Here is a 22067-nt window from a genome sequence, read left to right as displayed (position 1 = left end):
AGTAAGACCAAATGCACTTTCTGGTTTATCATCCCTTATAGAACTGTAAGTTATGATACAAAGGCAAGGCAGTAGGTTTTTACCGTAAGGAAAATGCAATAAGATAAATTCCTTTAGAAGTTAAAATGGACGGATATTAAATAACTACACTTTCATCATGTTAATGTAAGTTGTTATCATATTTTCAATGTCAATCGTCTCCGGTTTGTTGGTCCTGATGTTATATATTAACTTAACATTGGACCGACATCTTGCTATTTGTATCGACTTATGTTGACATTTAACTACACGTTTACGAATTGTATTTGTGTTGACGAAAGATACCAAGGTGATATGCAAACTCATAAGTCGAAAAAGGCTTCATTCCGTCTGCTTGGTTGTTGCTACCTAGAAATAGAAATACCACAACTAGAAAATCGAAAACATCTCTTTGGTCGTAGAGCTAAGTTCTGATCTTGACCTTATTGACAATTTGTAGATACATGTAACTGTATCCTATAGTCAAAGTTCATTATGAGCGAAGCAGTCAAGAGTATTTTGTTTTAAATTGTGCAGTGAAAGGAAATCATCTATCAGGCAGGAAGTGGAATTAATATGAAATGAGAAGGATCAAGACTGGGAACGTTTCTGTCTATCCTATGTCATATGTAACTCTTTACTAATAGGATCTGCTGACTCATTAGGGGCATCTGAGATCACCCCCAGTTGGAAGTAGTTTTTTCTCACTTATTTGACTTTTTTTTTGTCTTTCGTTTATTTTTTGTCATGGCCTTGTCAGTTTCTTTCGACTTATGAGGTCTCTAGTATCGAGGAATTCACTATTTCTATTCTAATGCGTAACCACTGCAAGATTATAAGACATGTCATCCTGTTTTACATTCATACAAATTGTTGAAAGGGTTCAGCGTTTGTTTTTTGTCAGGAATAACTTCCCCCTTTTTATCAGTAGGCATCTAAAACATGACTGAAATGTTTAGCTATCTTTTAATTGAGTTTAGTCCCTTTACTTAAAAAGGGGCCCATTGTTGCAGATGCAGGCGAACCTTTTATTTTCACAGTTAACACGTAGATACCGACTAAGGTTAAGGCTTTTCAGTCAACAATAACTTTGTCCGAACTTTATTTAATTTTATTTAATTTTAAGATAAGCTGTGTTATGACAAAAATACAGTACTCAGAGCAAACTTTTAAAATATATACACGTATTTGTTTCTGTATTTATCTGATTAGACTTACTTTTTTTCAATGTTTACCTTAATTTCAAACATGTTCAAACATCATTATAGGATGTGCTAACATCCTTATATGATGTGCAAACATACTTATATGATGTAAATATATACTTATATCATGTGCAAATATATTTATACGATGTGCATGTATACTTATATCATATGCAAATGTACTTATATGATGTACACATGTACTTATTTGATGTACAAATGTACTTATATTATGTGCAAAGATCCTTATATGATGTACAAATATACTTATATAATGTGCACATATCATCATGATCATTATATGATGTGCAATTTCCTTCATATGATGTGCAATTTCTGTTATATTATGTGCCAACATCTTTATATGATGTGGTTGTGTCATTATATTATGCGTTGATAATCTTATATGATGTGGTTTGGTTTACTTCTTTATATGATGTCGAAACGTCATTATATGATGTGCTTTTATCGTCGTCATGGTCCATGAACATAATTACGATTAGAATAATTACTGTTTACGTCATAACTGATTCCGATCTGATTCTGTAAACTATAAACCTGGCTCAAATCTGAAGCTGTCCATAGCAAAAGTGCAATTTATAGGGAAAATGAGACAACGCAATTTAACAAACTCAACGTTTCAAATATTTCTGAGGAAGATTAATACAGAAGCTATAGCTGAAGAAATTCCCGCTTGCGACCAAAATATGATAACGCAACTTTTGGAGCTCTTTATACCTTCCTATTTGGTTTGAACAAAGGCTGAATGTTGAATGTCGTACTTTGACCTTTAATTGTTTACTCTTACAAATTATGACTTGGATGGAGAGTTGTCTCATAGGCCACACCACATCTTCTTATTTCTATCATTGCAAAAGACACCGTTGAACAGTCAGTTTTAAAAATATTTCATAACAATAGCTATAAAATTATCTACTCATGCATAATATGGCGATATGGTTTGTTTTATAAAATGTAAAATGTAAATTGTAAGATGTATAATGTAGTATTAAATATGCACAGTGATATTAAATCTAGTATATATTATAATCTATACTATACTAAAGAAAGAGACCGACTGCATTGAGCTGCAACTCCTCTAAAACCATACAATGTCGGAAATATTTGTGATGTTTATATGTAGTGTTTTGAACTTTCTTAATTTGTCTTTGAAACAACCTTTTTTCAACGCCATTTTTTTAAAGAAAATATCCAAATTTGGAGACTGCATACTCGTCGACTGCCCGCGAAATGTGAAATGGCCAAGTTGGGTAATGTTCACATATTTGCATATATATACAGATTGTTTATTTTCAACTGATTTCAATGGAGGATTTTTTTAGATGCTAATTAAATTCTGTAAATTGAGTATGTCAACAGATTCGGAGTATTGTCAACGGTTTCGTCTGTTACAAGGGGGTTGATTCCTGATTAAGTGTTTTAGATTTTAGTTTTCATCCGATTAGATGTGAGTTTTTCCATTGTGTTACTCATTTTGATGCCTTTCGGTAATGTCAACGGATTTCACGTAGCTCGTACGATTATTGAGTTGAAAGAGCGAATAAACATTGAAAATCACACTTTTTTTACCAATTTAGGGTATTTAATATTTTTATTTTCCAACCGAAATGAATGGAGTGACGCCCGTCTTTTGCATTATGTTCCATGTTTTTGTCTCTTTAAAGAAATAGAATTAAATGCATAAACCGTGTCCAATTCCTTACTGTGACCACTTTATTACTTTGTCCACCCTCTTTGTTTCAACTCTTGCCCAATTGTACCGCGATTTAACCGGCATCTAGTAATTACGATTCGGAATACTTTGCTTGCTTGATACGATGGTGTTCGACAAGGAGAAAACTTATCACCTTTCCTATTTTCTTTACTTTTGATTGACTGAGACAATTTCCTAGCGAGAACTATACCAGAGGATCTGGAAAGAGAATTAGAAATATATCTGACGCTTTTTATCATATTATACGCAGATGACACGGTTTTGTTGGCCGAAACAGCACAGGACCTGCAGACTCAACGCTATACCTTACATGATTATTGTAAGGCTTAGAACTTGAAAGTAAACATTTTACGATGACAAAATCAAAGCCTTAAAAGTTGGTGTTTAGTTTCGGACGTTTGCCAAAATAATCTAGGATTTTCTTACAATAACACGAACATAATATAACTATTTGGGAATTGTTTTTTACTCAATCGGGAAATTTTCATATGACAAAAAAAAAAAAAAAAAAACATTTATCCGATAAGGCTTTAAAAGCCATATACGTAAACCTGAGAATGGGAAGGATGTATCAACTTTCTGTAACATGTCAACTTCATCTTTTTGACAAAATTTTTAAGCCCGTTCTATTGTATTGGTGCGAAGTATGCGGTTTTAGCAATGGTTATATATTAGACAAGATCTGGTATAAATGAACGAAAAACAAATATGTTACATATCAACTAACGACAACCACTGAATTACAGGCGCCTCCCTTAAGACAGGCACATACATACAAAATGTGGTGGGGTTAAACATGTTAGGGGGATCCCAACCCTCCTCTTACCTGAGACAGCGCTGTAACATTACAGCATAAGAACGAACTATACAAATTAGTTGAAAAAGGCTAAACTCATCAGATGGATACAAATAGAAATACTGCACAGAGTGGACGTGGCCAGGTACTTGTATAATCAAGCAACAAACAAACACTACGTACAGATCTGAGAGAACTCGCAGCTACTGACAGCAAGTTCAAAGCCACTTACAACTAATAAAAAAAATCATGCATCTAAGACTAATACCACTTGACCACCGAGCGCCCATCCCTTTATTCGAAATGGATTAAAGGAGATAGGGAATGAACTTCAACTCGGTGCATTACATTTATGTTCAGCTTTTTATTATGTTTTCGCGCATCTATTTTTCTATAGATGAATATGGATGAATGCTTGACGTCCAGCGGCAAATTGATATGCATATTCGTAGGAGAACATGTTTATGTGATATGAATAATAACCCTGCTTTGTACTAGACCGACACCCTGAGGCAAATATTTTAAATTTACATGCTGGTTCACAAGGTAGCAGTCCGAAGCAAGGCATGTCACCTTACCGAGACACATTATTCTGATTCTGAGCCGACCAGCCTTTGCTCTTAGTCCTTAATTTTGCGTGCTTAGTAGGGAAGCAGCAAATATCAATTTTAAAGTCTTTGGTTTTGACACGGCCGGGTTCCAACCCACAACCTCCCGCACTCGAGGCGAACATGTTACCACCAAAGCACCACCACTAGACAGTAACCCGCAATATAAAAGCTTTCATGGGAAGCCGCTCATTAATAAACATCTAGGCTCAAGAAATCAGACCTAACGTACCGACTATTGATTTTTTTTGCTAAGTGTAGAAAGGAGGGGCTGCATGTTTTTTTGTGTAAACGTTTTTATCAATTTCAGAAAAGAAGTGAAAAGGTTTGTTTTCATTTAAAATGAAGTTAAACAAGACAATATTGATTTTTTTTATTAAAGCCGAACAAGGAAATACACGTATTCCTGTCCACACTAGAGTCCGTGTCTAACAAATTTGATTAATATATATATAACGTACAGATCATCTGTTTAAGCATCTGACAACGCTTCATTTTACTTTCTGTCCTGGTAAATATTACATCAGCCAATGCAATTCCAACCTTAATATTTTTGGAGGTGTGTATCAATCCGACAGAACCAGATAATCTAAATGGTCTTGAATTGAGCGTTTTCAGATCTTCATCAGAAAATCTTGAACACAAAATATTAAAGTGAAGTTTTATGACAGCGGCTTTTAATATTTTGCGTTTATGATGGAAACTATAATAGATTAAAAAAAAACAAATAGTGTAATGTGTGTGAATATACTCTATAGTAAAGGTCCCTTTTGTGCAATTTTGGCTCTTCGGAGTTTTGTTGTTTTATTTGCTATTATCTTGATAACTTATCTATAGTCCACAACAGATATAGAAATAAATAAACAATAATTATGGTAATTTTCTTTATTGGGGGTGTGGACGTGTGAGGCAATATTGGAATTTCTCTTATTTTTTTCAAGTCTACTCCTTAAAGAAGGAAAAAAAAATCAAAACTTTCCGAAGACATAAAAATTTCAACCCCCTCACCTCCCCCCTCCCAAAAAAAAACCACCACCGGAAAATTACACACATTTTCAATACTTCTGTTTGTAATAACAAAAGAAATCGCATTAAGTTTTTATTGCATTATAAGTTTAGATATTGCGTCAGTAGTGGATCTACAACTTCAAGTGTAAAAGTTGTTTGCGACTTCAGGGAACCTAATTTGGATTTGCCGGTTATGGTCTGATTAATAATTACCACACCTTCATTTAATATTAGGTTCAGATTTAAAATTCTCTGTCAGAAGAAATTATTGAAACAAAGGATTAAGGTTTAAACAATTGAGGCGAGCGGAAGCAGGCGTAAAAATTGATGCCTACGGATGACGAAGACATAGACATAACATCATACCGCTGCAAATCTATAACTATATAAAATTGAGTCCGCCTTTCAATTCCAAAAATGATGGAATTAAAGACCCACTTTATTTCTTCCTATCCCCCTTTTTTTTGGGTTACAAATGACCACCCTTATAATTTGTCCATTCTTTTGTGTCTATCTTGAGAATATATAAAGAGAAACTCGAACAGCTAAAATGATCAGCAAGGCACAATTTATTTAAATGAACATACTAGAAATTGGTGTATTAACTTCTTATAGAAAAAAATGCTAACGTTATGTATACAGAAATTGACAAATATAATGCATTCCCTTGTTAAAATGGGCATAGAGCATGACATAATTATTTCTTAAATTTAATAACTTTAACCGTAGACTGTAGACTCCGTAAGTTCATTATTGTAGACCCGTCGATTAAAACAAAACTTTGCAATTCATTTTGACAATTTTCCAATCATATGAGATGTGATTTTTTTACATTTTAAAACGAGGCACTAACTTGCCAAGGTTTATCTCTTTTTAAAACTCATTTTCCAAACAATAGCTACATATTTGAGCCGGATTACTAGTTACTCAGCGGAAGCAGATCGGAATCAGTTATGACGTAGACAGTAATCATTCTAGTCGTAATCATGGTCATTCACCAAAACGACGATGAAAGCACATCATATTATGACGTTTCGACATCATAAAATGAAGTAAACCAAACAACATAATATAAGATTACAAGCACATAATATAATGACACAACCACATCATATAAAGATGTTTGCACACAATAGTAAGGGAAACTGCACATCATATAAGTATATTTACACATTATATAAGTATATTTGCACATCATATAGGAATCTTTTCACATAATATAAATACATTTGCACATCATATAAGAATGTTTGAAGAATGTTTGCACATCATATAAGTATGTTTGCCCATCATATAAGTATGTTTGTACATCATATAATGATGTTTGCACATCATATAAGTTTATTTGCACAACATATAAGTATGTTTGTCCACCATATAAGTATATTTGCTAATCATATAACAATCTTTGCACATAATATAATAATATATTTGCACATCATAAAAGAATGTTTGCGCATCATATAAGAATGTTTTCACATCATATAAGTACATTTGCATATCATATAAGTATGTTTGCAGATCATGTAAGTTTATTTGCACATCATAACAGTATGTTTGTACATCATATAAGGATATTTGCACATCATATAAGGATATTTGCACATCATATAAAGGTGTTTACACATCATATAATGATTACCATTGATCATTTTAACACCCATCTTCTATGCGTCAGTCTTTGATTTCTTAAAATGTTATGTTGGATATTTTCTTTGTTTCCATTTAAATAGGGTTTTAATATACGTATATAGCAACAGGTTAGCAAGTTTATTAGCATTATAAAAACATATTGAAAAACAAGGATATCCAATTGGAAGTCTATGGTAAGTTTAATATTAGTGTTGTATTGTAGTATTTTCTAATATTAACAAGATAATTAATTTTCTTCCAGAGATTTACAGAATAACCAGTTAGTTAGTTTACCAGAAAGTTTTTTTTCGAACAATAAAAATCTAGAAAGATTGTAAGTATGATTTATTTTCAACGTATACCTGCGGTTGAAGTCATACAACTTTGCTCAGTGTATGGAGCACTGAAAAATAATGCTCGAAACATGAAAAACAGCATTTTGATTGGTTGATTTTGGAGTATGAGTACACACAACTGACTTGAAAGGTTTATGACTTAGGGCCTGGACTTATTATATAATATATTGAATATTTAATCACGTACAAACATATCTGATGTACCCGAATAGACTTGTTTCCTGAAAACACTGCGTTTTGATATCAACCTGTTTAATTGTGACAATACTTCATTTAGAATTATAAAGCAACAAAATATACATCAACAATATCCTTTTGATGAAAAATGCATTGGATACATTGAATAACTGAAGTTCAATGTTTGGTATTTCGTATTTCGAATATCAATAGGAAAATTAGGTATCTACATGCTCATTGATTTTCTATTAGGTATTTATTGAATAACACGTTAAAACGTTGGTCAGCTGACATTGCCAAGTTTAACACAAATAAGTCAAACATAAACTTATTATAAAAAATGTGTAATCATGTTCCTATATAAAAGGGGTTTTGATATACATGTGTAATGGCAAGCAAGCAAACTAATCGTCGTTCTACACTTTTGATATAAAATTGGTATTCTTTGATAAATTCAGATTTAGTGCTTTAGTGTATCATGTTATTATATAATCATTAGACTTGAATTTCTTCCAGAGATTTACTCATAACATGTTAGTCAGTTTGCCAAAAGATCTTTTTTGTTGAACACGTAACTTAATGAATTGTATAAAGTAAAACAGATATTTATCTAATTGTGTTTTGAATTTTTAACTTCGTACATACGTAACCTGTGTTCTTTATATCCTTCTTTATGCTTTTTTAATGTCTAATGTCATTCAATATTGAAAATTTAATGTTAGAATTTCTTTTTGGTAATTTGAGCATTATTATAAAACAAAAGAAGATGAGACAAGTCTCCACAAGAGAACAAAATAACACAGAAAATAACAACTATAGGTCACTGTACGGCCTCCAACAATGAGCAAAGCCTATACCGCGTAGTCAGCTATAAAAATCCCGAAATGACAATGTTGTCTTGATTAAATATGTTCTTAATTGATCAAGATGATAGATTTTTAATCCAAAATTGTAGCCAATAACACTAAATTCGTTTACCAGATAGTCTGTTATCATCGAACACTGTGTTACAAGAATGTTTAGTGTGGGTTATGCTCATCCCAAAATTCTGTTTGTATATATACATATAAAATTGATGTTCCTCAATATGCTTTTGCACCAAATCCACATAAGGTCTACCATCATTTCTATGTTTCCGCAAAATTCCTTTGTGTATACTAATATTACCGTAAAAGGTTGCAGTTGAAAGATTAAATAAATGCATCAACACTGTCTGTTTAAAAAAAGAATAATTAACCTTTGAAATGTTTAGTAATTTGAATATAAGAAGGTTAACTAAGTGTGTTCGTAATCATTAATTTTCTGTTACTCATTTACTAAATAATAAGTTAGAAAACTTCGCAAAAAGTGAGAAAAAAAACATTGGACATGTTGAATACCACTTTTCAGTATGTCGGACGTAAACTTATTAAACAATTATTTTAATCATGTTCACATATAACATGTATAAAGGGGTTGTGATATTCGTGTACGCAAATAATGCAGCAAGTGTATCACCATTGTCAAATTATTGAATACAATGAGATCAACTTGGTAGTCCTTGGTAAGATCAGATTTAGTGTTTTAATGTAACATGTTGATACTTGATTGTCTTTCAGAGATTTAGAGAAAAACAAGTTAGTAACTTTACCGAAAGATTTGTTTTTAAACACAAATCTTGCAATATTGTAAGTAGAATTGATATGTATATCAGACTTAAACCTATTTAATAGTGAACGGAGTTTTCAACCTCGTTCATATATAACCTGTGTTCCTTTGTATAATTGTGTATCAATAACATAAATTTTCACAGATACTCTGTTATCATCAAACACTTAGTTACACGAATTCACCGTTTCAGAATCTAATAGACTACGTGAAAGCCCAATGTTCGTACACCACAATTAAAATCACGTCACGTTTTAAAATGAATTTCTATTGTTAATAACGTGTTAAACCAATCATAACGTTTTGGAAACATTACCCAGAGTGCATTAGATTCTCAAACTGCGATAGGTTATTGAGAATAATGCTTATAACATACTTTCTTTTATTAAATATTGTTTTGTTTATATGATCACGTACATATATATCGGATGTTCCTCAATATTAATGTGTAAAAAAACTCAGAAGGTCTACAATCATTTGAATTTGTTTGTAAACTTCCTTTGTGCATACTAATATTACTTTAAATGTCGTTCACTATTTATAGTATATAGTTAACAGATTTAAAACATGCATGAATTATGTCAGTTTAAAGAGAAACGTCGCAAACAAATTAAAATTGTAAATTATGTTTATGCGATATAAATATACATATTTGCATTGATAAAATTGTTTTTCTCCTAAATATGTGATCAAATTGGTTTATAAAATCTGACCATCGATTTTTTTCATACTGCCATCGCAATGGCATATCGATACAAATAATCATATGATATATAAATACCAAACAAGCATGACGTACCGGAGTATCATAACGTGTCAATGTGATGCTGATATGTCTCTGGTTACCCAACTTTCTATGGTATATATGTTTTCGGATTCTTTCCTTATTTGAATCTGAGCTAATGTAAAGTATAAACAATATATTCAACGGCGATATATGTACTTTGCCACCTACTTCCTCCCACACATGATTTAATTTCTTCTCTATTTTTTGTGTCTCCAACTCGCAGTTCTCTTTTATCATCCTAACAAGATATCATTCACACTTGGACTTGTGATCCCCGGCGGCTTAAATACAATCGAGTGAAGATCAAAAGAAAGACAAACAGAATGCTTATATTTTACAGGGAATTCAACCACGAAAAGTGGGAAATTTATTTAAAAAGTCAGAAAAGATACACTCATTGTCATCCAATTAGCAGTTTGATCAATATATCCGTTAGAAAACATATTTAACCAAAAAGTATTATTTTACTATTATATTAACTGGTATTACTTACTATAAGCAAAACATAAATCCATAGAACTTATAATGCCGATACCATAAGATGTTGCACGACTACTTGTTTATATTTTTGGATTGGGAGTTGGTTACTAGAGGCTTTGCAAAACAGTCAAACTTGGTTAATGTGTTTATATTATTAACATAATAAGATGAAAAGTAAAAAATGCGATTTTTTTCTTTAAAAAAATATATATATCTTATCTATTGAATACAAAGGGATTAGATTATGAAATCTTTGGTACGTTCAGTATCAGTTTTTTTAATGCCATATGTTAGTACATAATGATGATAACTGATTTTCCTTCAGATATATTGGATCTAACAACTTAGTGTATTTACCGAAAGATCTGTTGGTTTCGAACACGAATCTTGAATCATTGTAAGTAAGAATTATGCTCATCCAGGACTTGATTTTATTCTGGATTATATTATATATTTAATCATTAACAAACAAATCTTTAATATACGTACGTAAAGAGAACACAACAGTTGTGTTATTATTCTATTATTATTTCAATCTTTCAAAATTGATCTTAAAATTCCTTTTTTTAATTTAAATATTGTTTTGATTAAATAAGTTCTTACATAACCAAGATGATTGATTTTAATCTAACATTACAGCCATTCATAACTAAGAGTGTTTACAAGATAGTCTATTATCTTCAAACATCAAGTTACAAAAATTGTAATATTATTGTGAATAATGCTTATCACATACTTTATTTTATTACATATTGTTTTGTTTGCAAATCACGAACATATTTAACAAATGTTTCACAGTATATGTGTATGACGACAATTAGAAGGTCTTCCATAATCTAGTTGTGTTGGTTAACTTCATTTGTGCATAACAATGTTACTGTAAATATCACTTATATTTTAAAGGTTGAAGTTGAAGGTTAAAAAAATCTTCCAACAATGTCACTTTAAAAAACACATATTTTATCTATTGAATACACGGAGATTGAAATTATTAATCTTTGTAAATATATATAGGAAGATATGGTATGAGTGCCGATGAGACAACTCTCCATCCAAATAACAATTTATAAAAGTAAACCATTATAGGTCAAGGTACGGCGTTCAACACGGAGCCGTGGCTCACACCGAACAGAAAGCTATACAGGGCTCCAAAATTTAGTAATGTAAAACCATTCAAAAGAGAAAACAAACAGTTTAATCTAGATAAAAACGAGAATACGTTTAAACTACATAAACAAATGACATCTACTGTACATCAGATTCCTAATAGGTGTGTTAATTTCACATGTTCCGGCATGGTCAGGATAATGGATTTCTTTCTTCCAGATATTTAGGATCTAATAAGCTAGTAAGTTTACCAGAAGATCTGTTTTCTAACAACACAAAACTTGAAATATTGTAAGTATGATGTATGCGCACTTCAGACTTTTTTTTACATATGAAAATTGTTTAGTTAATCACGTACACACGTATCTGCTGTTCTTAAATATACTTGTATGCCGAGAACATATACATGATATAGTAGTGGTGTCATCATTATACTGTGGATTCAGTTTTTTTCGTTGGATACCAGTTTTCGTGGATTTTGTGGGAACAGGTGAACCACGAATTTAAAAACTCAACGAATTACAAATTTTCCATAGACTTCATGCAGATATTAGCAAAACAACAAAATTAAAAATCCACATAGGTGTGAATTTTTCTGAATCCACGAAAGTTTGTACCCACAAAAAATAAATAAATCCACAGTATTCTAATTTTGTTAAATTATGCTAAATGTCAAAGCAATAACAATTACACCAACAATATCGATCTGTCTATATAGAAACACGTCTAAACTACATAAACAGACGACAACTACTGTACATCAGATCAGACTTAGGACAGGTGCAAACATGTGCATCGGAATTAATGTTATAATGGTACCAAACCTTCTCCTCCCTTTTCTGATGAAACAACAGTTTAACATCACACCATAGAAAAATACACTATAGAATATTAATTAGAAGGCTTACTTAAGTCATACTTTATTTTAGATTATATTTTATATAATATGTATAGGATCTCGTAAAGATCGTTGACTTTTATTCAGTTTATTGTTGTAAGTGCAATTGATATTTAATAGTGTGTGGTATTTCTAACTTGTTTATATGTATCCGCTGTTTTTATATACTTGTGTGCCAATAGTCAGCAGGCCAGAGGCTCCTGACCTGGGACAGGCGCAAAATTGCTGTGGGGTTAAACATGTTTATGAGATCTCAAGCCCCCCCCCCTAGTATGTCAACTATAAGAAGGTCTACCATAGTTTTTTTGTGTTAGCACTTCCTTTGTGCATAACAATGTTATTTTAAATATCACTTATATTTTAAAGGTTGTAGTTGAAGCTTAATTTGTTTTCCAACATTGACACTTTAAAGAAACACATTTTAACTATTAATTATTGTTCAGGTCATAATAGGTTTGTTAGTTTTCACATGTTCTTGCATACTAATGATTACGGATTTTCTTCCAGATCTTTAGAATCTAATAAGCTAGTTAGTTTACCAGAAGGTTTGTTTACTAACAACAGAAAACTTCAAATATTGTAAGTATTGCATTGGTATTATTACGGTCTCAAATCAAAAGAAAAAAAATCAAGAACCTGCTTAAATTTTGTCAAATGATCTTTTATGAGCTTTTAAGTCTTATGTTTGAAGAGAAAAAGGTATTATGGGCCAAAATATTTTAACTTGTATCGTATGGAAAAACATGGAGGAGTCCGAACATTTGACACTTATTCTAAAACCTCACCTAAGTACATCCTTAAATTGTTTATTTCATCACGTACACACATATCTGCTGTTCTTAAATACACTTGTGTGCCGCGAACACAGTAGTGTTGTCATCATTATAATTTAATTTTGTTAAACAATGCTAAATGTTAAAGCAATAACAATAATAATTACAACAACAATATCAGGCTGATGACTATTTCCTTTGATCCACTGAATTAATGAAGTTCAACCATTGCAGTGTTTGGTAATTTCAATATAAGTAGGTTAATTAAATATGTTCGTGATGATTGATTTTCGACTAGATATTTAAAGAATAAGTCAGAAAGTTTCCCAAATGGTCAGTTGACATTTAACTTGTTTAACACAAATCTTCCATTTGTCAGATTCATTCTTATTTAAGATCATATTGGATTTTTAATCAGGTTCCTATATAAAAGGGTTTTTAATATAAGTGCGTGACAATAGCTCAGTAGGTTTATCACTGCTCTAAACTTATTGAAAACAAAAAGATCAAATTAGTAATTTTTGGAAGGTTCAGTATAGGTCCTTTAATGTAACTTGTTATAAAGTAATCATAATACTTGATTTTCTTTCAGACGTTTAGAGAATAACATGTTAGTAAGTTTACCAGAAGGTCTGTTTACATTCAACACAGAACTTAGATTTGTGTAAGTATAGTTTATATTCCTATAAGAGTTAAACGTATGTGATAGTGTGTTGAATGTTTAATAAGTTATCAAAGGTACCAGGATTATAATTTAATACGCAAGAGGCGCGTTTTGTCCATATAATATTAATCAGTCACGCTCAGATCAAAATAGTTGTAAAGCCAAACAAAACCAAAGTTGAAGAGCATGGAAGACTAAAAATTCCAAATACGGCTAAGGTAATCTATTATAAACTAGGAAATTTATAAAAAATTACAATATAATTGATATTCATGTCAACACTAAAGTGCTGACTACTGAGCTGGTGATGCCCTCGGAGACGAAACTTCCACCAGCAGTGGTATCGACCTACCTCGTTCATATCTACACTATGTTCTTCAATATTCGTCTGTGCCAATAGTGTAAGGTTTTCAGATAGTATGTTATCATCGATTACTAAGTTGCAATAGTTATCACCCTTCTAGTGTCTACAAACATGTTCTCCTTACATGCTTTGTTTTAACTTTTAATGATATTCAATATTAAAACAATACTTGGTAATTTGAGTATCAGTGTTTTGATTAAATATCTATTACATAATCAAGGCGATCGATTGTTTTTTAAATTTAAAGTCAATGACAACTCAGTAAGTTAACCAGTTAGTCTGTTATTATTGATGCATGAACTTTAATTATGAATAACGCTTATCACAGACTTAATTGTATTGAACTATTGAAGATTGGTTTGTTTATATAATCACGTACTTATATTACTAATGTTCCTCAATATGCTCGTGTATCAATATATTGGACGGTTTACCACTTTTAATGTGTTCGCTTAATATTTATAGGTTGCTGTTAAAAGCTTTACAAAATGCACCAACAATTTCAGTGTAAAGAAAAATATATGTCCTCTATTGAGTACACGGAATTGGTAATCTTTGGTTAGTTCAGTATCAGTGTTTTAATGTCTCATGTTCTCACATAATCATAATAATTGGTTTTCTTCCAGGTATTTTGATTCTAACAACTTAAAAAGTTTACCAGATCTGTATTTGATCACGAATCTTATAACATTGTAAGTATGACTTATGCTCATCTCATATATAGATATAGGAAAATGTGGTATGAGTGTCAATGAGACATCTCTCCATCTAAGTAACAATTTATAAAAGTAAACCATTATAGTTCAACATGTTCAAGGTACGGTCTTTCACATGGAGCTTTGGCTCATTACGAATAGAAAACTATAAAGGGCCCCAAATATTACTTGTGTAGAACCATTCAAATGGGAAAACCAACGGTCTATTCTATATAAAAACGAAAAACGAAAAACACGTATGAACTACATAAACAGACGACAACTACTGTGCATCAGATTCCTAACTTAGGGCAGGTGCCATCATTTACATCGGGATTAAACGTTTTTAAATTAATGGTAACAAACCTTCACCCTTTTCTGAAACCACAGTCTAACATCACAACATAAATAAATAAACTATAAAATATCAATTTGAAGGTTTACTCCAGTCATACTTTATTTTAGATTTTATTTTATATAATATGTATATGATCTCGTAAAGATCGTTGACTTTTATTCAGTTTATTTTTGTAAGTGCAATTGATATTTAATAGTGTGTGGTATTTCTAACTTGTTTATATCTATCCACGGTTTTTATATACTTTTGTGCCAATAGTTCAGCAGGTTCGCCACCATTCTATTTTCTATGTAAATCTCCTTCTTACATGCTTATTGAACAGTTGATGTTTTTCAGTATTTCAAAATGTATCTTAGAATTGCTTTTGGTAATTTGAGTATAATGGTCTTGATTAAGCACTTTCTTAACTTGAGATATGTTTACCAGTTGATCTGTTATCATCGGACACAAAGCGGCGACTATTAAAAGTGGGGATGATTCTTATCTCAGACTTTATATGGACTTCCTCTGTTTGAATTTGACTTGTTGTTCAGCGTTTTTGTTATACTTTTTTGAAACTTTTGGTGAATTGTACTTGTAATTCAGCGTGTTTTGTTACACTTTTTTTAACCTTTGGTGAATTTGTTTTGTAGTTCAGCGTTTTTAGTTATATCTTTTTGAAACCTTTTGCAATTTGAGTTCCAATGTCTTCTGTTTATCTACGACGTTAGCATGTGTATCATATCGTATTACAGGTTGCAATGTATATCGAAACGTGCATATATGTAACTGATGTTCTTCAAATTATTCTTGTTTGTAAACATCTCGTTTACCATCGTTTTATTGATTACGAACAATTCATTTTTACTTCTTTCTCTAACTGTTAATTACTGTTCAAAGCAAATTCAGTTTGATGAAAACTACATGTATCTTTTGTATCTTTTGAATACACGGAGAACTACATTTGGTAGTTATAGTAGCTTAGGCATCAATGTCCAAATTCAGATTTGCATTCATGATTCATGATTTTCTTACAGAACTTAACATGATAATTACATATTAAGTTTGAATTTTGTGTGCTGTGAGTATTTTTTGTGAATAAACTCATCATAGCTTCCAGGACAGTTGTTCCTCTTGTGTCTTGCTAAATGTCTTATAAAAAGCTCTATCTTTTTCGACTAAATAATGTATACCTCTTTTAGCAAATATCTGTAGAAACAGCATGGTACTTTGTTGTTGTTTCTTATAATGCCATGATGTTGCCGTACCTTGTATATTTCTTACCCTCATGATTTAAAATATGTTTCAGTAATGTCAAAATGCAGACGTCACATGATTATGTACATGAAATAGGGATTAACCTTATATTAAATTTAATATTTAAGGAATATGAACAAAAACGAATTCATATGCTGCCTCATGATTGATTTTAAAGACTGGGCATCAAATCAAACACAGCTGACGTATGAAGGAACATGTACTAATTTAAATACCACCATAGATATTAACAGTTTTAACACGAGCACCTGCATTATTCCAGGTAAGCAGTTTAAAGTATTTCTTATGGGAGTTCGATTCTCAGTTTTTTTTTTAAATAATAAGCTTTTCATAATACTAGTATATATTGATAGAAGACTAATAAAGAAACAAAAAGAGCAAATATAAAATATAGGTCAATGTGCTTGTTTTCGAGAAATAAACCATTGGAATTTATGCGGAATAATGTTCTCTCTTGATTTTGCATAGCTTTATTATTGACAAGTTCTCACACACTGTTAAAAATAATTTAATAAGAATTTTACAGACGGCTTATTTTTATGCATGTATATGATTTATAAAAAGAAAAATGGGATGAATGGGCAAATATTTTAAGGAATTCAAATAAATACAACCAGAGGATTCCTACAATCTGACAAAAATTCCAAAACATAACAAGCAAACTTCCTTAATGAATAATTATAGATCATCGTTGATCATTTCATGGATGAACAATTAGTTTATAGATGAAAAGTTGAATATGAATTTAAGTGAATTTATTTTCACCATATACAATGTATATTTTAGCTGTTATCGATTGATTTACAAACATGTGTGTATAGTATATGACAATATTTTTGAAAGTTTGACTGTACTCCGTCGATAAAAACAAAATAATAGTTATAGTTTTTCCAACTTTCATCCTTCGCATTCTCAAATGACGAATACCAAACGAATGAATTCAAATTCAAATCAGTTCAGTAAAACTAGCAATCTTACTACCACAGTTCCCGACAGCTATTTACGTATTTACTTTTAAGCACTTCATATTGACACACCAGACAATACTTATAACTCTTAATATACTTTTTAATCTTATTTTTGGGAAATAAGTCGCAAAAATTAATAACCGAATGTGTTGAAAAACATAGTTCGCGACAATATGTACAAATACAGTTTAAATAGAAAAAAGCTGTCAAAAATCAGTTCCATTCTTATGTTTAAATTATAGAATAAATAATGAAAACATATACGTTAGAAATCTCATGCATTTGAAGCGGTTTTTTTTTATGGATTTAGCTTCATTAAAAACACTCAAAGCCCAATTTTTTGAAAGTCAAGGATAAACAAGAACCGAAAAAGATATTGAGCTATATAATCAAAAACTGACACAAAAAATTGCCAAATCCATCTAAAGTTAACTTTGGCCTAAGGGAATTGAAAAGTTAGTTTTTTTATCATTTCAAAACTTACTACAAAATAGAATAATGTCTAATGTTTAACAATAGAATAAACACACGTTAGTAAAATCATGGAAACGGAAATCCACATTTGCCACCCTACAATAGTTTATATTCATTACCACATGATAACTCCTTGTAAAAAATATGAGTATTTCTAAGGAGGAAAATGGTTAACTGATTTGTTAACATAAAAAAGTACCCCTACCCCAAATAGCTAACCATTTTTGGAGTAAATTTAGCGTATGATATAATAAAAAGTTCTGTAGTTTATTCATATGTCATAGTTAGGGAAATTAGCATTATTTTGATTATTATCAACATTATTACCAGAATTCGTAGTAACATTTTATAACGTGTAAAGCAGCAATCTTTCTTAGGGAAACTCATATGCAATTATGAATTACTCTTAATCAGCTGCAGTCAATACATGCAATTTTGCTCCTTTTTGATTTCGAACAATGCTTTCAGTTATTGTGTGTTATGATGATTTGTTTCTTCTGTACCAGTTATTAGAATTAAACTAGTTTTACTCCTGGGTATAACATGTATAATTAAAAGGACAATTCCTGTAAATCCAAGTTGTCGTATTAGATTTATACCATGCTCAAATCTATATTTAAATCACAAAAGTTTGTGTGATTGCTTGAAAAGAAAAGGTGAAACGAGGGAAGAAACCTTTAGACCAATAGAATGCACTAATTTTGAAAGACCTTATTAATTTCTAAACAAGTTAAAGTAAAAATATGAGTATGATACATGCATAACTATTCAAATGAGGTCAAATGATTGTTTTCTATGAATAATTAATACAAAATTGAGGTTGCAGGTTATGAAAATTGAACCAAACACATTGCTAATAGTGGATACTTATGCAATAGTTTTTCAACTGATTTATACCGTTTTGTTTTTATTTTTCAATGGAGGATGGAGCCCATGGGTCAACTCATCATGTTCTACTACTTGTGGAGATGGTGTCATAATCAGTACCAGAACCTGCGACAATCCCCCACCGTCTGACAATGGACTGAAATGTGTTGGTTCCGAAACTGAAACATCAATTTGCAACTTAAGAAAATGTCCAGGTAAATTCTTTAGATACATCAGATTAAAATCAACATAACGTTATGCATTTTATAATTCAATAGTTAACCGGAGCGGAACACTTCTCTTTAGAATTTATGGAGAAACTGTTAAATCTATCACTGTATTCTGTGAAATCACAATAAAAAAATCATCCAAAATATAAGGCTTTTCCGTCAAACGTGTGTTTCTTTCGTGGACACATAAGAATTATCTGCAGCGTTTGAACGAAATCAGTTTTAAGGCAAGAGCAAATACATTATTTACAACACTCCTGATTAATTTTTTTTTCTTTAATTCTTACTCAATTCATCCCTTTTATAACCTATTGATAATTTTTATCTATTGTTGCTCATTTGATCTAAGTTTTTGGTTGGTCCAAATTCGATGATGACGTCAAATTGTATTGCTTTCCTTCGAAATTATTATTGTGACGTCATGAACAAAAGGTGACCATGTCTGATGAGGTCAGATCAAACTTGATGCAGTGGTATAATCTATATATAGCTAACAGTAAAACTAAATAGCATAACCTCAAAGCCGAAACCTTGAATTTTACAGAAAAAAAGCTACCATCCCTGGGAATAATATGTTAGAAAAGTACTAGATCATTTGCTTAATTGAATTATATTTCTCACAAAATTAAGAATGTACATATGAATGATTGCATCAAATTCATAAACTTTGCTACTCCAAACAAGCAAAAGGTCAATACAAAAGGTTTACTAATACTCAGATATAATCTAAACCTGTGCGTTTAAAATTTTGTTATAATACAAAATCATAGAATTCTAACTTTTCTACTCAATGAGTGATTTAAAGGCTATTATTTTAGTTATTTCAGTGACTTATAAATCGACAGAACGTGAACAAATTAATTATGTATCATGTCAACATGAAAGTGCTGATAACTAGCGAGACGTCATCGACCCAGTCGTAAACATCTGTTTTTTTTTTCAAAGCTAAAGCAGATTTTAACTTGATACTGCTATTCTCAAAAGTATTTATTAATCTATTTTAGCAACCTTAAAACAAAAATAAACCAAAACATAGCTAGTCCTCACTAGATAAAGGCAACAGTAGTATACCGCTGTTCAAAACTCATAAATCCATGGACAAAAAAACAAAATCGGGGTAACAAACTAAAACTGAGGGAAACGCATTAAATATAAGAGGAGAACAACGACACAGCATTAAAATGTAACACACACAGAAACGGATTAAGCATTAGACAAAATCCTATGAGAATAACAAATATAACATCAAAACCAAATACATGCATTTGGGATAGATAAGTAACGTGACACGACTTATAGTAATGTGAATTCACACTCAAAAATAAGAGAAAACAAACGAAACAACGGAAACACAACGTTAAAATGTAACATACACAGAAACGAACTTTAATGTAACAATGGTCATATTCCTGACTTGGTACAGGACATTTTTAAAGGAAAAAATGATGGGTTGAACCTGGGCATGCCAAACCTCCCTCTTTTATGGCCATGTGAAATATAACATTAAAATCACAACACAACATTACAGGACTACAATATAAATGAATAGGAGAACATAATTGAGAAAGAAACACACGATAGACATTTATCCATATATCATTTTACGCTTTTTATCATTCCAATTGCGGTTTAGTTATTTACAGTCAAGGTGTGCCATTACTTTCCAAATAAGTAAAAATGTTTAATATGACATAAAGCAATTACTGATAATCAAGATGCATCTATAAAAGTTTCACTGTATGTAGCAAAACCTTGAGACAATTGGCCGTTTCAGAATCTAAAGAACTATGGGTAATTTCATTGTTCGTACCCCAAAATGAAAATACCGTCATGTCATTGGTTGAATTTCCATTGTTTATGAAATTTTTAACCAATCACGACGTTTTGGTGTACATTTTTGAAAATATTACCCAGGATGCATTAGATTCTGAAACGGCGAATTGGGTTGTATATTGTTCATTTTTTTACAGCATGTCATCGTTCGAAGAAAAGACGATTTGGACAATAAATCAGGTAAATTTCCTCTATATTTTTTTTTTTCATTTGTTGTGACAAACTAAAATTATTGTCGACATTAATAAAATTTGGCACTTGCTACAGGTACCCGCAAAAAATAACTATAAGAGATAATAATTTTTATTTTCGAAACTAATTTTACAAGTTGTACCCTAATTCATACAGAAATTGCATGTAACAATAACATAATTTGTTATTGTTACCTGAAGTTATTGTCAATAGCAAAATATGTCTAGGTAGGCACTGGTCTAAAAACAAGGTCTGATTTACTAGAAATCTATGAAATAAATGTCGATGTACATGCAAATGTTTGCACCTATCCTTAGTCATGAATCTGTTGTACGTCTGTTTATGTAGTTCATATGTGTTTCTCGTTTCTCGTTTTTATATAGATTAGAACGTGGGTTTTCCCGCTTGATTGGTTTTACACTTGTAATTTTTTGGGCCCTGTATAGCTTGCTGTTCGTTGTGAGCCAAGGCTCCGTGTTAAAGGCCGTACCTTGACTCATACTGGTTTACTTTTATAAGTTATTACTTGTATGGAGATTTGTCTCATTGACACTCATACAACATCTTCCTATATCCATTTACATGATTAACCCACCAGATAAATTGACAAAAATGACGTTCCTTTTTGCCAACTTTCATGTAAAGTAGTTTACTATTCATGACTATAAATTCGAATGAGCAAAATGCTCAAGCTGTGGTCAGTGAAAAATTTTAATAAAGACAATTCAATAATTCCAACATGAACATTATGTTCAATAATAAAGAAGAAGATAGGACCTTAACTCCAGAGGAACATTTTTTTTTTCATTTGTGTAATTGCCTGGGACATTTCTCGACAAGAACATTAATCGCAATAGACGTAAGAAAAACTATCCAATGAATCTTGAAAACTGCAGGAGAAGAACATAGCAGAGTAGAACTGCTTAGTGTGTTGCATT

The 22067-nt window shown here is 31.2% G+C and overlaps 1 protein-coding gene across 1 annotated transcript; it reads left to right on the top strand.

Annotated features, from left to right (window-relative positions):
- The first annotated feature begins 13825 nt into the window (after positions 1-13825).
- Positions 13826-21122, top strand: LOC143053461 (uncharacterized). Its single transcript, XM_076226261.1, has 5 exons — positions 13826-13891; positions 14882-14947; positions 16673-16827; positions 18931-19089; positions 21075-21122. The coding sequence occupies exons 1-5, from the start codon at positions 13836-13838 to the stop codon at positions 21110-21112; spliced, it is 474 nt and encodes a 157-aa protein (XP_076082376.1). The 5' UTR covers positions 13826-13835; the 3' UTR covers positions 21113-21122.
- The last annotated feature ends 945 nt before the right edge of the window (positions 21123-22067 follow it).

The sequence above is a fragment of the Mytilus galloprovincialis genome, chromosome 12 (assembly GCF_965363235.1).
Source record: "Mytilus galloprovincialis chromosome 12, xbMytGall1.hap1.1, whole genome shotgun sequence".
Classification (NCBI taxonomy): Eukaryota; Metazoa; Mollusca; class Bivalvia; order Mytilida; family Mytilidae; genus Mytilus; species Mytilus galloprovincialis.
This window is presented reverse-complemented; position numbering and strand designations above follow the sequence as displayed.